At 48.6% G+C, this 15212-nt stretch overlaps 1 protein-coding gene across 8 annotated transcripts in view; it reads right to left on the bottom strand.

The window, feature by feature from the left end:
• Positions 1–15212, bottom strand: part of TNRC18 (trinucleotide repeat containing 18) — an 85769-nt gene that overhangs the window by 18267 nt on the left and 52290 nt on the right. For all 8 annotated transcript variants that reach the window (XM_032459975.1, XM_032459974.1, XM_032459970.1 and 5 more), the window contains 2 exons: positions 10684–10932; positions 413–834 (listed from right to left, as the gene is read on the bottom strand). In XM_032459975.1, the coding sequence (XP_032315866.1) occupies positions 413–834; positions 10684–10932 (671 nt within the window). The remainder of the gene's footprint in view (positions 1–412; positions 835–10683; positions 10933–15212) is intronic.

The raw sequence follows: 15212 nt of genomic DNA on the forward strand, positions 1-15212 counted from the left end.
GTGTGCTTGGATGGGGGGAAGGAAATCCTATCTGTGTTTTCACTAAGCTCTGGAGAGATGAGGTTTTCCTTCAGGTGAGAGCTAAGACTTTTGTCACCAACAAAAATCGCTGTGACATAGCGCATGGCAGTTACTGCAGAGACTTCGAAATGTTTAAGCTCATCACTTCCAACGACGGCACTTAACTCACTAGCCTGGCTGCCGGGTGTCCTTATCAGAGACACACCTAAAGGGGCACACGGAGTGCCCATCACAAATAGAGGTTTTCGGTTCGTGGGTGACTGTGTTTCAGCATCACTGTTCCCCTTTGGGGTCCCTGCATCTCACACAGGTCTCAGAATCTCACTGAGACGGTAGGACAAAGGGCCCCCCTCCCCGGCCCCGCCCCGCGCCGCGCCGCGCCGGGCCCTACCTTCCGGGGGTCCTTCCTGTCCTTGGCGCGGCCGGTGTCCTTGCGCGGGCTCGGCGGGCCCGCCTTGCCGCAGCGGCCAGGCTTGGCGGCGGCGGGCGCGGCGCTGCTGGGCGCGGGGGCGGCCGAGGCGTCGTGCAGGAAGATGCGCTCGCTGCGCCGCCGCGTCCACAGGTCGTCGTCGCTGGCCTCGGGTCCCGCCTCCAAGCCAGGCTCCTTGGGGCCCCGTGGCTTGCGGGCCTTGCGCCCCTTCTCGGCCGCCAGCTTGGCCTTGTCGGGGCTGCTGGGGCCGGGGCCCCGGGCGCCGGGCGCCGCCAGGGAGGGACCTGGCTCCCCCAGCCCCTTCTTGGGCCGCAGCAGCCCGGCGGGCGACCGCTTCCGCACCTTGACCTCGCTCTCCGAGTCGGTGTACTCCAACTCCGTGCCTGCAGGCGGGCGAGGGAGGGGCTGTGGACAGGGGCTCCTGGGTCCTCACTCCTCTCCCACCCAGCTGCCCTGGCCACCAGCAGAAGGGCCACAGCCCCATTCCTCCTGCAGGGGACCTCACCACGCGTGGGAGGCTTCTCCCCGTTTCCTGGGAGGAATCGGAGGCCGAGAGGGAAGGACTTACCAGCCACATGCCTGTGAGTGGTAGGTCCTGCTGGCCTCACGCCTGTCCCAAACCCCCCTTGTCTGCCCAGACTCTGCTCTAGACGCCTCACCCCAAGAGCACCATCTGGGAATGTGGAGATTCCTGCCTGAGCACGTGTGTGCCCCAGGGGAATCCCGAAGCCAGGGCAGGTGAGCTGGGGAGGGCCCCACACCTGCAGGGCTGCACTCTAAGGAGGCAGGTGGGAAAGCCCACACAAAATCCCCGAGCCCGGTGGGGCTTCTCCTCTGCTTCCTGGTGCCACTTCTTAGAGCTGGGCGGTCCCTGGCACCCACTCCCCCTTCTAGAAAACCGGATTCACCAGAACTCACACCGCCCTGGGGCCCAGCCCCTCCTCTCACCCTGGTGGAAATGCCCCCTCCCACAACCAAGAGGCCAGCTTCCCTCCACTGCTTAGAGCCAGGCCCAGAGACGGGAGCCAGGCCAAGAATCCAAACCAGGGAAAGAATCTGACCTAGGGGCTGGTAGGTGCCTCACCCCGTACCCACCACATGGGACATGAGGAGGCTTTCCTCCTCCAGGCAGACTTCAGGGATGCAATGTCTGTGAGAGCCCTGGGCTGACCACCCCAGATAGGGACTTGCCCTGGGTCCCAGAGCAGTGAGCTGAGAAGCCAGGGCTGGACCCCAGGCCCACTGTCCAGGAGGGCTCCTGTGGGAGGCCCAGCTCCATCACCCCAGCAGATGCAGCCACAGTAGTAAGGGCGGAGCCAGGGGAGGGGGCACACTCCATGGGAAGGAGCCATTTGCAAAGCTTAATGATCCCATTAATTAATCTTTTGTTAACAGACTTCCTGCTGCAGGGGAGGCAGCTGGGGGCTTTCATGGCTGATTAAGGTACAGGCCATAAAACACCAGCCTGAGAGTTCTGCTTCTGAGTATGACGGAATGAGACCCCACATGACAACAGACACCCTGCATGAAAGCACCAGAAAACCTAGAAGATGCACTGCAAGGAAGCGAGTCCGAGACTGGACAGAGCAGTGACCGAGAGTGGACACTCGCTTGGAAGAGGGGAGACTGGAGCAGCACGGGTAAGACCAGGTCAGAAGACAAGTGATGATGAGACCAGTAAGGCAGCACGAATGGTGCCTGGGGCAGAGGGAGCCGCGTCTGTCAGGGTCCTGCAGGGGGGACAAGCGTGAAGCCCAGAGAGAGGGAAGGCGGGCCGGGGCAGGGAGCTGAACCCACGTCCTTGACCCCCACCCAGCGTCCTGTGCAACAGCCTCTTCCCCCAGAAAACAGGCAGTAAAGGAGGAACAGAGGAACAAAGAAATAGACCTAAAAACAGGCCAAAAAATAAGAAGAGAGGACGACACAAAAAGAGATTGAAATTCAAGGGGTAAAAAAAGATACAAGATACAAGTAACCAAAGGAGAGCTGGAGCAGCCGTACACACACACGTCACTTTACCACACTTCACAGATGCTGCGGTTTTTTTTTTACAATTCAAGGTTTGTGACACCCTGTGTTGAGCAAGCCTATCAGCACCATTTTTTCAACAGCATTTGCTCACTTCATGTCTCTGTGTCACATTTTGGTAACTCTCACAATATTTCAAACCTTTTCATTATTACTATATTTGTTATGTTGATCTATGATTAGTGATCTTTGGTGACATAGTGTGATTCACTGAAGGCTCAGATGATGGTTCTCATTTTTTATCAATAACGTATTTTTTAAGTAAAGTATATGCATTATTTTTTAAGACATAATGCTACTGCACACTAAATAGACTATGGTATATAAACATAACTTTTATATGTCCTGGGAAACAGAAACATTTGTGTGACTCACTTTATTGTGATACTGGCTTTTTGTGGTGGCTGTACTAATAACAGATAAAATAGATTTTAAGACAAAAGTTGTTACTAGAGACAAAGAAGGACATTTTTAAAATTTCAGATTATAAAATTGTCAATCCATCAAGAAGACATAACAATTATAAACAAATATGAAAATAATCCAGAAACCTGTAAAAAAAGGTTATACACCATGACCAAGTGGGATATATCCCAGGGATGCAAAGTTGGCTTGACATCCTTAAAAGAAAATCAATGTAATATACCATATTAATAGGATAAAGGATAAAAACCACATAGGGACACATTAATAGACACAGAAAAGCAATTGTTAACTGATTTTTATCATTTTACAAATGAAACTTCCTTAAACTGAGCAAAGACACCTATGAAAACCCCATCACTAACATCATACTTAATGTTGAAAGAATGAATGCTTTCTCCCTAAGATCACAAGATAAAGATATCTATTCTATCTAGTCTCACTAATTCTATTCAATATTGCATGGAAGATTCTAGCCAGAGCAATTAGGCAAGAAAAATAAAAGGCAAACAAACACATTGAAAAGGAAGATCTAAAACTATCTCTATCTGCAGATGGCATGGTCTTGTATATAGAAAATCCTAAGGAATCTACTAAAAAACTATTATAATAAATAAGTTTAGCAAGGTTGTAGGATACAATTGTATTTGTACACAGTAGCAACGAACACTCCAAAAATGAAAAGAATTCCATTTACAATAGCATCAAAAAGAGTAAGTTCTTAGGAATAAATTTAGCAAAAGAAGTGCAAGACTTGTACAATAAAAACTGCAAAACACTGTTGAAAGAAATTAAAGACCCAAATAAATGGAATGACATTTCATGTTCATGAATTGAACAACTTAAATGATTGAGATGTCAATACTCTCCAGTATGATCTACCAGTTCAACATAATTCTCATCAGAATCCCAGTTGCCTTTTTTTGCAGCACTGACAAGCTGATCCTAAAATCCATGGAAATGCAAGGGACTCGGAGGCACCAATCTTGAAAAAGAACAAAGATGGAGAACTCACATGTCCCAATTTCAAAACTTGCTACAATAATTCCCACAGGAGTCCAGACAATGTGGTACTGGCATAAAGACATATATACAGATCAGTGGAATAGAACTGAGGGTCTAGACACAGACCTAAATGGAAGTCTTAAACTATAAAAACTCTTAGGAGAAAACGGGACAAAATCTTTATGGCCTTTAATTAGGCAATACTTTCTTACACATAACACCAGAAGTACAAGAGACATCAGAAGAAATAGATTAATTGGACTTCATCAAAATTAAAATTTTTTGTTTCAAACAACACTATCAAGAAAGTGAAACAGACAACTCACAGAATGGGAAAAAATACTTGCAAACCATGTATCTTGATAAGAGAGTTGTATCAAGAATATATAAAGAACTCTTATGCAACAACAAAATGACAATACAATTTAAAAATGAGTAAAGAATTTAAATAGACATTTCTCCAAAGATGACATACAAATGGCTACTAAGCATATAAAAGGATGCTCAACACCATTAGTTATTAGAGAAATGCAAATCAAAACCACAATGAGATACTATTGCACACCCACTAGGATGACTATCATCAAGAAGACAGATAATAACTAAGTATTGGAGAGGATGTGGAGAAATTGGAACCTTCATACACTGCTGGAAGGAATATAAAATGATGCAGCCACTTTGGAAAATAGTTTATCAGTTCCTCAAAAGGTAACTACCAAATGACCCAGCAATTTTCCTCCTAGATCTGTACCCAGAAAAACTAAAAACATGTCCACACAAAAATGTATACATGCATGTTCATAGCAGCAGTATTCAAAATAGCCCAAAGGTGTAAACAAAAACAAAAAAGTGGATAAACAAAATGTGATCTACCCATAAAATGGAGCATTATTCAGCCATAAAAAGGAATGAAGTCACACAGAAGAAATAGACAATCTGAGGAGAACTTTATCTACTAAAGAAATTGTATCAACAATTAAACTTCTGAAACAGAAAGCACCAGGCCCAGATGAGTTCACTGATGAATTCAAACCAACATTTAAAGAAGAAGCCATACCAATTCTCTGCAATCTCTTTCAGAAGATAAAAGCAGAGGGAATACTTCCTAATGCCAGCATTACCCTAACACCAAAACCAGATACAGACATGACATGAAGACAACCGGAGATCAGTATCTCTCATGAAAATAAATGGAAAATCCTCAAAAAATATTAACAAATCAAATCCAAAAAGGTATGAAAATAATTATATACCACAACCAAGTGGGATTTAACCCAGGTATGCAAGGCTGGTTCAATGTTCAGAAATCAAAAATCAATTAATGTAATCCAATATATCAATAACCTGAAGAAAGAAAAAACATGATCATGTCTTGGATGCAGAAAAAGCATTTGACAAAATCCAACACTCATTCATGATAAAAACTCTCAGTAAACTAGGAATCGAGGGGAAATTTCTCAACTTGGTAAAGAATATCTACCAAAAACCTACAGCTAACATCATACTTAATAGTGAGAAACTAGAAGCTTTCCCACTAAGATCGGGAAGAAGACAAGGATGTCCCTTCTCACCACTACTTTTCAATCTCATATTAGAAGTCCCAAGCTAATGCAATTAAGATAAGAAAAGGAAATAAAAGGTATGTTGATTGAGAAGGAAGGAATAAAACTGTCTTTGTCTACAAATAACATGACTATCTAAATAGAAAATTTGAAAAAAATGACAAAAAAATCTACTGGAAATAATTAACAATTACAGCAAGGTTGCATGATACAAAGTTAATAAACAGAAGTCAATTACTTTCTTATATACTAGCAATGAACAAGTAGAATTTGAAATCTAAAACACAATACTATTTACATTCACACCCCCAAAATGAAATACTTAGGTTACATCTAACAAAATACATACAAGATCCATACGAGGAAAACTATAAAACTATGATAAAAGAAGTCAAAGAAGATACTCCATATTCATGGACAGGAAGACTTGATATTGTCAAGATGTCATTTCTTCCCAGCTTGATCTATAGAGTCAATGTAATCCCAATAAAAAATCCCAGCAAGTCATTTTGTAGATATCAACACACTAATTCTAAAGTTATATAAGGAGAGGCATATAGGAGAGGTAAAAGATCCAAACAGCCAATTCAATATTTAAAGATAAGACCATAGTCAAAGGACTGACAGTACTTGATTTCAAGACTTAGTATAAACCTAGAGTAATCAAGACAGTGAGATACTGGCAAAAGAACAAGCAGATCAACGGCACAGAACACAAAGCCCAGAAATAGCCTACTGTAAATACAGTCAAATGATCCTTGACAAAGCAGTAAAGGCAATACAACAGAGAAAAGGCAGTCTTTTCAATAAATGGTGCTGGAACCAGTGGACATCCACATGCCAAAAAATGAACCTAGACACAGACCTTACACCTTTCACAAAAATTAATAATTCATAATGGACCACAAGCCTCAATGTAAACCCCAAAAATATGAAATTCCTAAAACATGATATAGGAGAGAATCTAGATGACATTCAGTTTAGCAGTCAATTTTTACATAAAAAAACCAAAGGCACAAACTGTGAAAGAAAGAACTGATAAGCTGGACTTCACTAAAATTAAAAATTTCTTCTTTGTGAAAGGCACTGTCAAGAGAATGAAAAGACAAGCCACAGACTGGGAGAAAATATTTGTAAAAGATAAATCTGATAAAGGACTATTTAGCCGAACTATATAAAGAACTCTTAAAGCTCAATATTAAGAAAACAATCCAATTAAAAAATGGGCCAAAAACCTTAACAGACACTTTGTTAAAGATATACAGACAGCAAATAAGCACTGAAAAGATGTCCACATCATGTCACTAGGGAAATGCAAATTACAACAGCAACAAAATACTACTCCACACCCACTAGAAAGGCCAAAATCCAAACCCCTAACACCAAGTGCTGGCAAGGATGTGGAGCAACAGGAACTCTCATTCATTGCTGGTGGGAATGCAAAATGGTACAGCCACTTTGGAAGACAGTTTGGCAGTTTCCTAAAACACTAAACATACTCTTACCATATGCATATAATCCAGTAATCACGTTCCTTGGTGTTTATCCAAAGGAGTTGAAAACATGTCCATAGAAAAACCTACACACAGATGTTTGTAACAGCTTTGGTCAAAACTGCCAAAACCTGGATGCCACCCAGACGTCCTAGATGCCCTTGAGTAGGTGAATGATTGAATAAACTGTGGTCCATCCAGACAATGGACTATTACGCAGTGCTAAAAAAGAAATGAGCTATCCAGCCATGAAAAGACATGGAGGAGTCTTAAACGTGTATGACTAAGTGAAAGAAGCCAATCTGAAAAGGCTACATAGTGTATGATTCCAAGTCTACAACATTCTGGAAAAGGCAAAACTATAGAGACAACAAAACAAAACAAAAACTATAGAGACAATAAAAATATCAGTGGCTGCCAGAGATGGGGGTGGTGGGTATAGATGAATAGATGGAGCACAGAGGGTTTTTAGGGCAATGAAACTACTCTGTATGACACTATAATGGCAGGTACATGACATTACACATTTGTCTAAATCCATAAAATGTACAGCACTAGGAGTGAGCCCTAATGCTAATGTGGATCTGGGTGATAATGAGGTGTCAGTGTCAGCTCATCAAGTCTAACAAGTGGACCACTTTAATGGGGGCTGTTGATCATTCAGGGGGGTAATATATGTGTGGGGGCAGCAGGTAAATGGGAGATCTCTGTACCTTCCTATCAATTTTGCTGTGAACCTAAACCTGCTCTTAAAAAAGAAAGTCTACTTTTTAAAAAGGTGGGGAATTAAGTACTGATACACTTTACAACATGGATGAACCTTCAAACAGTTATGCTAAATGAAAGAAGCCAGACACAAAAAGCCACATATTGTATGACATCTTTTATGTAAACTGTCCAGAGAAGGGACATCCATAGAGGCAGAAAGTAGTCTTTGCCTAGAGCTGAGGGCTTGGGGGAATGGGTGTGGGATTTCTTTTGGGGATGAAGAAAATGTACTGAAATTAGACAGTAGTGGTATTTGCACAGTTCTGTGAATACAATAAAAACTACTGAATTACATAATTTAAAGGGTAAATTTTATGGTATGTGAATTATATCTCAACAAAGCTGTTTTTTTTTTAAGGTGGATTCAAACCCAGCCCTATCAATAATTACATTAAATACTAATAGACTAAAACATTGCCATGAAAAGACAGAGATTTCAAAAAGAATTTTTTTAAAAAGGACCCAACTATAAGCTATCTACACAAGACTGACTTTAAGTATGAAGACAAAGGTAAAATGAGAGTAAGTGGATGGAAAAAGATATACCACATGAATAGTAAGCATGAGAAATCTGGAGTGACTATTTAATACTAGATTAATGGATTTCAAAACAAAATATACTACAAGATAGAAAAGAACACTTTGTAATAACAAAAGGGTCAATTCAAGGGGAAAACATAGCAATCATAAACATGTATGTACCCAATAACAGAGCCTCAAGTAAGTGAAGCAAACGCTGACAGAATTAAAGGGAGAAAGAATTCTGTAATAATAGTTGGAGATTTCAACACCCATCTCTAAGAAACTGATAGAACCAGTCAAAAAACTAGTAAAAATATGTAAGACCTTAACACTTCCAATCACACTGACTTGACTGACAGAAGTGACTGAGTCATAGAATACTCTACCTAATGACATCCAAATGCATATTCTTTAAGTGCACACAGTGCATTTACTAGGAAAGACCATGCGCCCTGAAGGTTTTAAAAGATTGAAATGATACAAAGGATGTTCTCTGACCAAGAGGGAATTAAATTAAAAATCAATAACAGTAAGATAGCCAAGCAACCCCACCAACATTTGGAAAATAAGTAACATTGGTCTAAATAATGATTGGATCAAAGTAGAAATCAAAAGAGAAATTAGAAAATATTGTGAATCGGGTAACAGTGAAATATGACAGCATATCAAAATGTGTGAAATGTAACTAAAGCAGTGTTTGGCGCGGTTTATGGCTTTAAATACCTCTAGAAGAAAAGGAGGCCCCAAGTCAATGACCCACACTTGCACCTTAAGAAAGAGGAAGTGGTTGCAAATTATACCCAAAGAAAAAGGAAGGACAGAAATAACAAAGAACAGAAATCAATGAAATCGGTAACTTCTAACCACACTGATCAACAAATATAGGAGAAACAAATTATCTGTACCAACAATGAAAAAAGAAACATCACTACAGACCCTTAAGCCATTGAAAGTATGAAAAGGAGAAAATGTGAACTCTCTGCCAGTAAGTTTAACAACTTTTGATGAAATGGTTGTTTGGGGCAAGTGCAGAAGGCACAATGAGGTGGGGTGGAGGCTGTGGACAGGATGATGCTGTCTGAGCAGCCACAGTCTGAAGGTGGAGGGCCAGGTGCAGTCTTTCCAGAGGGCAATGGGGAGTGGGTGAGAGGTTCTGAGCAGAGAAGTAGCCTGGTCAAGTGCGAGCTTTGAGGAAAAGCCCTGCAGCTGCTTCTGTATAGAGAACACCTGAGAGGGCTGGGCCTGGAGGGAGGTCAGTGCCACTGTTCAGGGGAGCCAGGCCCAAAGCCCCCCGGGGAATCATGGCAGGACACGGGGGCGAGACACAAAGAGAAGGGAGGGAAAGGGGGCAGAACAGGGCCTGGAGCCTGGTGTGGGCTCAGGGGAGACAGTGAGACTGCCCCAGAGATGGAGTCCGGGGAGGTGGCACAGGCCACTGGGAATGGAGCTTTGGTCCTGGAGCCTGTGGGGTGCATGAAGTCAGGGGGGCTGGGGGAGGCCTGGGGGGCAGCAGGGTAGCACCACAGTGCCCATTTTCCATGCCCCAGCCCCTGCCAGGAGGGTCTCAAGGGTACTGCTGAGGCTTGGCAAAGGGCAAGGAGGCCAGGCTGAGGACCAGCCCCTGCTAAGGCCAGGTGAGCTCACAGCCTGAACACATGCAGAACCATCTCAGTGTTGAACACTAATGTCAGATGAAGGTCCCAAGGCGTCTGTTTGCCCCAAGAAGGCGGGAATATGGTTGGAGACACAGAGAGGAAGCAAGCAGCGCCAGGACAAGGTTGAGCCTCCTGCCGGAGCAGTGCCTGCTGCCTCCGTTTGCCCACACAGGCAATGGGATGGTGAGCCTGGCTACCCCCACTGATGAACCCCTCCAGGCCCCAACTCCGGGCCCCACAAGTCCTGCCCTATCTGAGCCAACCCATCTCACTGAAGGAATCCCCTCTAATGCCCCAAATGTAAGTAGACACCCCTTCCTGCAAACCTCTGCAGGGCCTGCTCCTTCCACCTGCCCCTCAAGTTCTTCTGCAGATGCATAGCCAGTTCCCAGTTCTCTCTCACAGCTCAGCCAGGATGCTGCCAACCTGTGCGACCTCCCTGATTCCCCAGGCCTCCCATGGGCTCCCACAGCCCCCCAGGATGTAGGTCTAAGACCTCTGCTTCCCAGAGCTGCCTGACATCGGGCACCTGAAGTGGCAGAGGAATCAGGTCCTGTTTATTGGAGCATCAATGGTGAAGGTCACCACACGGCTTTGGAGACCCCTCCCGGGGAATGGCAGGCCAAGGCCCCATCGCCAGCTCCCCTCTGCTCAGGACAGGGCTGGCTCCCCGTAGGGGCAGGGTTCCCAGATCTACTCCTACCCTTCTCTGGTGCCTCATGTGTAGGATGGGGCAGTGATACCCACCTCCCTGCAGCCCACCTGCTGGCACTTACCCATCAGGCTCTGCCGCTCCTCCTTCTTGCGGGCCTTTTGCTTGGCCTCCAGCTGCACCACTGACAGGGATGGCCCCACTGTGGGGCTGGGGAGGGCGCTGGCTGCAAAGCGGGCCAGCAGGCCCAGCCCGCTCTCCTCCAGGCCTGGCGACAGGGCCCGCTCCCGGGCCCCCAGCCTATAGCCACCGGTGGCCTCGTCCTCCTCCTCCTCCAGCTCATCCTCCTCGTCCTCCTCCTCGGAGCTCTCATCTGGCGTGCAGAAAACAGGGAGCGAGTCAGAGCCTCAGCCTGAGCCTGCGCCACCCCCCACCGCCCCCTACTCGGCCGGAGCACCAGTGAGGCAGGGCTGCAGCTCCAGCCCAGCTCCTCATGCCTCACCAGCCCACGAGTCCCCCCGACGGCCCAGTGCCCCCATCAAAGCAAGCCCAAGACCTGGGCATCCTGGACAGCCCAGAGGTGGGCAGCAGCTTTGGGAGTCGAGTGTGAATCTTCAGGGGGAGCACGAACATGCACCTGTGCTGTAGGGAGGGGGACGGACACACAGACAAGGACTGGAGATAGCGTTCTCCATGGTCTCACGCACACACACGCACACACACGCCCCAACACACAACGTGAAGGCTGGGGAAGGAAGCAGGAGGAGAGAAGGAGAGAGGCAAGGGTGAGGCAGAGTCAGGTGGAAGGGCCCTGGGGGCTCAGGCTGGGGTCCTGGGGGCCGGTGGCAGGAGAAGGCAGGGTTTGGTCTCTTCTTGACGGGGTGGGAGGCCCCCATGACTGAAACCCTGAGTAGGCTCTTGGGTCCAAAGTTGACTTCCAGCAACAAGCCCTAGCTGGGAAGCCTGAAGCAAATCCCTGGCCCTCTCTGAGCCCCTGTTTTCTCATCTGTGGCAGAGGTGGCCCTCCCTACCCACCCAGCTAAGGGGAGGATCCAAACAGGACCCCAGATGCATAGAAGAAAACACTCTGCAAGTGTGAAAAGGATCAGACACAAGACCACCTCATTCTACAAAGAAAACCAACTGGGCTGTCCCCACAGCCACAAGCCAGGTACACTTCTTGACCCACGGGAGCTGGCGGTCAGCCCGCTTTGCTCCTGAAGCCAAGGGGCGTGGTCAGGCGCTCAGGCAGCAGAGCAGGACTCGAATCTGGGGCTGGCTGGCTGTCTCGTCACCCACAGTCTAGTGGGCAGAGACTCTAAGGCTGCCCCAGCTGGTGAACAGGGACAGGCTTCTCCCCAGGCACTGGCCCTGCCACTCGAGGACCTGCAGCCCGGAGCCCAGCTCGGGCCGTCAGGACAAAGGTGGGGCAGGCAGTGGGGCTGGCAGGAACAGCAAAGAGGACGATGCCCTCTGCATGGGAGCTGAGCCCTCCACCAAAATCAGAGTCTGTCTGGAAGCCCAGGCCTGCTTCCTGCCTTTCTAGGGAGATGGCCCAGCTAAACCCATGAGGGCCGGCTGTGCCATGAGGTGCCCTGGCCAAGGGGCTGCCGAGGACACCTACCGGACGGTGCCTGTCTGCCCTGAGTGGGGCGGGGGGGTGTGTGTGACAGTGGCTCTGGGGCCACTTGCCAAGGGCAGAGCCAGGCTAGGCTGGAGGCAACTCTCTCCAACAAAGAAGAGGTGGGAGGAAAATGAGCCATCTTCTTTCTGTCTTTAATCTGGGGGCAGGGAGTCTAGGGGGTGTATGGGTCCTAGACAATGGCCAACTCCACATTCTCCTGCCAACAGCCCAAGCTGCCTGCCTGCTGGAGCACTACCAGAGGCCAAAATTGGCAGCCCCAAGGGGTGCCAGTGAGGGCAGGGGTTCTGTCTGTTCACTCAACCAAGGGAGCCCTCGGGGAGGGAGGCGGTGATGAGCTCGAGGGATGCCCGAAGGGAGTTGAAAAGAGGAAGGAGGCAGAGGGAGAGGAGGTTTGTTAAGAGAGGTGAGAAGACGGAGACCCGGCTCCCAGAGCAACAGATGCAGCGGGATGGAGGCCAGCGGGGCGGGCAGGCGGCAGGCAGGCAGGCAGTGCACACTTGCGATCCATTCACATTGCGGACGTCACATGGTTCTGTCTCCGCCCAGTGGGCCACAGTGGCAAAGCAGGCTAAGTGTAGGCAGACTTTTGGCAGCGCCTGGGTCCCCCACATCAGGCCCACCGTGGGGCCGGCCAATTTGAGCAGGGTGGCGGGCAGGGGGCTGGCCAGGGTGGGGGTACGGGGTTGGGTGGGGGCCAGCTTTCCCTTCTAGAGGTACCCTTCCTGGGGCCGCTCAGGTGTGGAGACTCCAGAACTCTCCCATCCCGAAGGACTCCACTGGTGGGGCCCGGCGGGGTCAGTCTGGCTCTGGGTTTCTGATGTCTGGAATGACAAACATCAGATCCCCAAAAGCAGCAGTGGCCCCAACCCAGCACCCTGAGATGGGATAATGTTTGGAAGGCCAAAGCCAAAACCAAAAATGAGTGCTTTCCATGAAATGCTGCCGCAGATTCTCTCGGTCTCCTGAGACCCTCCCCGCCTCCCACTCCAGCAAGCCCGACGGGGCTGCCGGGGCTGCCAGTGTGCCTGGGCCGGGGTCTGAGGGGCAGGGGGAGCAGAGGAGCGCCACAGGACCAAGAAGGCCGTTCTGGAGTTGTCCACACCTGAGGCAACAGAGCTTGCCAAGGGTGGGCAGAAAAAGTCCCAACAAAGAAACCTGAGGAAATGCAGAAAAACTTCGTTTCTAATAGAAAAAAACTCTGGGCTCAGTATGTGGGGCTGGCCGTTGTCAGTTGGTTTTCTCAAACCCGATCCGTAAATGCCAAAGCGATCCGCTGCTGCCATAGCCGATGGGGGCAAACCCCGAGGAGGAGGGGTGCAGAGGGGACACAAAGAAAAGGGTTTTGCCTACCTACGGAGCAACGAGCCAGGCTCGGACCCAAGCTCAGTGACCCGCTGCGCCGTCTGCCCTACTCCCAGCCTTCGCTTTGCGTCCAGAGTGCAGCGTGAGAGCAAATGCAAGAGACCAAAACAGACATTCAAAGCATCATGGGTAGGGGTCAAGGGTGAAGGGATGGTCAAGCTGCTGGGGAAAGAGAGCAGACACACTAGAAAAGCCAAGCCAATCAGGTGCTTTAGTAACCAGATGTCAATGAGACCCTATTACCCAAATGCCCCTTTCAAGACCTGACCAGCGGTCTTGGGTGCAGCAGGGACTCCTCCTCTCTCACCCTGCACTCCCCCTATCTGGACTCTGTCCACTGCTGTGTCTGGCCCTGGTTTGAGGGGCCCTGGCTTCCTCTGAAGATTCTGGGCACTCTGCTATGTGATCTGGGGGAGCTGCCTGCCTCTCTATGGGGTCTGAGCTGGGGCAAGAGAGCTCAAAAACCTAGGCAGCTGGAAGTCTGGCTTTAAGGGGGAGGAGGCATTGGGGTCCAGCCCAGGGGAAGGGGAGGGGAGGGAGATGGCAAACTAGCCAGACTCATCCACAGAGGCCCACGCTAGGGGAGGCCTCAGGAGACAAAGCTAGCTGGAGAGCTTGTGGCCCGGGTTGCGCTCGCTCCGGCATGGCAGCAGCCCAGACCGAGCCATCTCCTGGTCACCCAAAATGCATCCCAGCCGGAGCATCAGGGTCTAGGCTCTGGGATCCCCCAAGGGGGTCTGCCCTGAAGCAAATCCTAAACCAGGGCGAGAAGCATTTAAGGACCCACTGGCTGCCTACCCCCGACCCCACCCCAGGACATTTCTACTGGAGGTGCTGGGAGACACTGCTAACTCCCGAAGTCCTTAGAGAAGCCAGAGCCAGGGGGCTCTCGGGGGCACTGAGTCCAGCCCTCTCTTTGCGAGGCCAGCAAGCCCAGGGAGGACCTGAGAGCAGACTGGCCCGCGACCCGCGGGCCAGGCTGTTCCCGGGGCACTGAGCTTTGCCCCTCCATGAGGCAGTGAAGCCTTTGAATTTCACAACAAAACTCGGGGACAGAGAATGGTCTTGACCCTGCACTGCCTACACGCCCTTCAAAACAGAAATATGTGTTAGAAAACGAGTGTTTGTAAGTATTTTTTAACCACTGTTGCGTAGGGATAGAGCTTTAAGAAAATAAAAGACAAACAAGCAGCTTAAAAAAAAAAAAAAAGGATGAAGCTGGAGGTGAAAGCAGTTGACTTTAAACCTGAAAAATGAAAGGCATGCCAACAGCTACCAGGGATATTTGAGTAACAGAGAGCGGCAGACTGCGTTATTCCATCTACCCCTTCTGGGGGGGAGGGGGAGGGGGAGGCACAAAACGAGGGAAGCGGCAACCTAATGGTCTAGTAAGGACACAGCAAGAGAGACAAGGCACACGGGTTTAGTTAAAAATGAACTCGATATGTTTAATAAAGCTTGGTATGACCAAAATCGCGGTACAAACATCAAGTCACACGCCCACACGACAGAATTCCATTTACAAAACGTCCCCCCGGGAGGCCTCTACAGGCCCACGCCGAGAGGACCCACCCAGGCCTGCGGTCTAGAGGGGTCGAGGAGGCGAGGGAGGTGCGGGGCGGAGAGGGGAGAGTGGAGGAGGGTGA

This window comes from Camelus ferus, chromosome 18 (genome assembly GCF_009834535.1).
Source record: "Camelus ferus isolate YT-003-E chromosome 18, BCGSAC_Cfer_1.0, whole genome shotgun sequence".
NCBI classification, from domain to species: Eukaryota; Metazoa; Chordata; class Mammalia; order Artiodactyla; family Camelidae; genus Camelus; species Camelus ferus.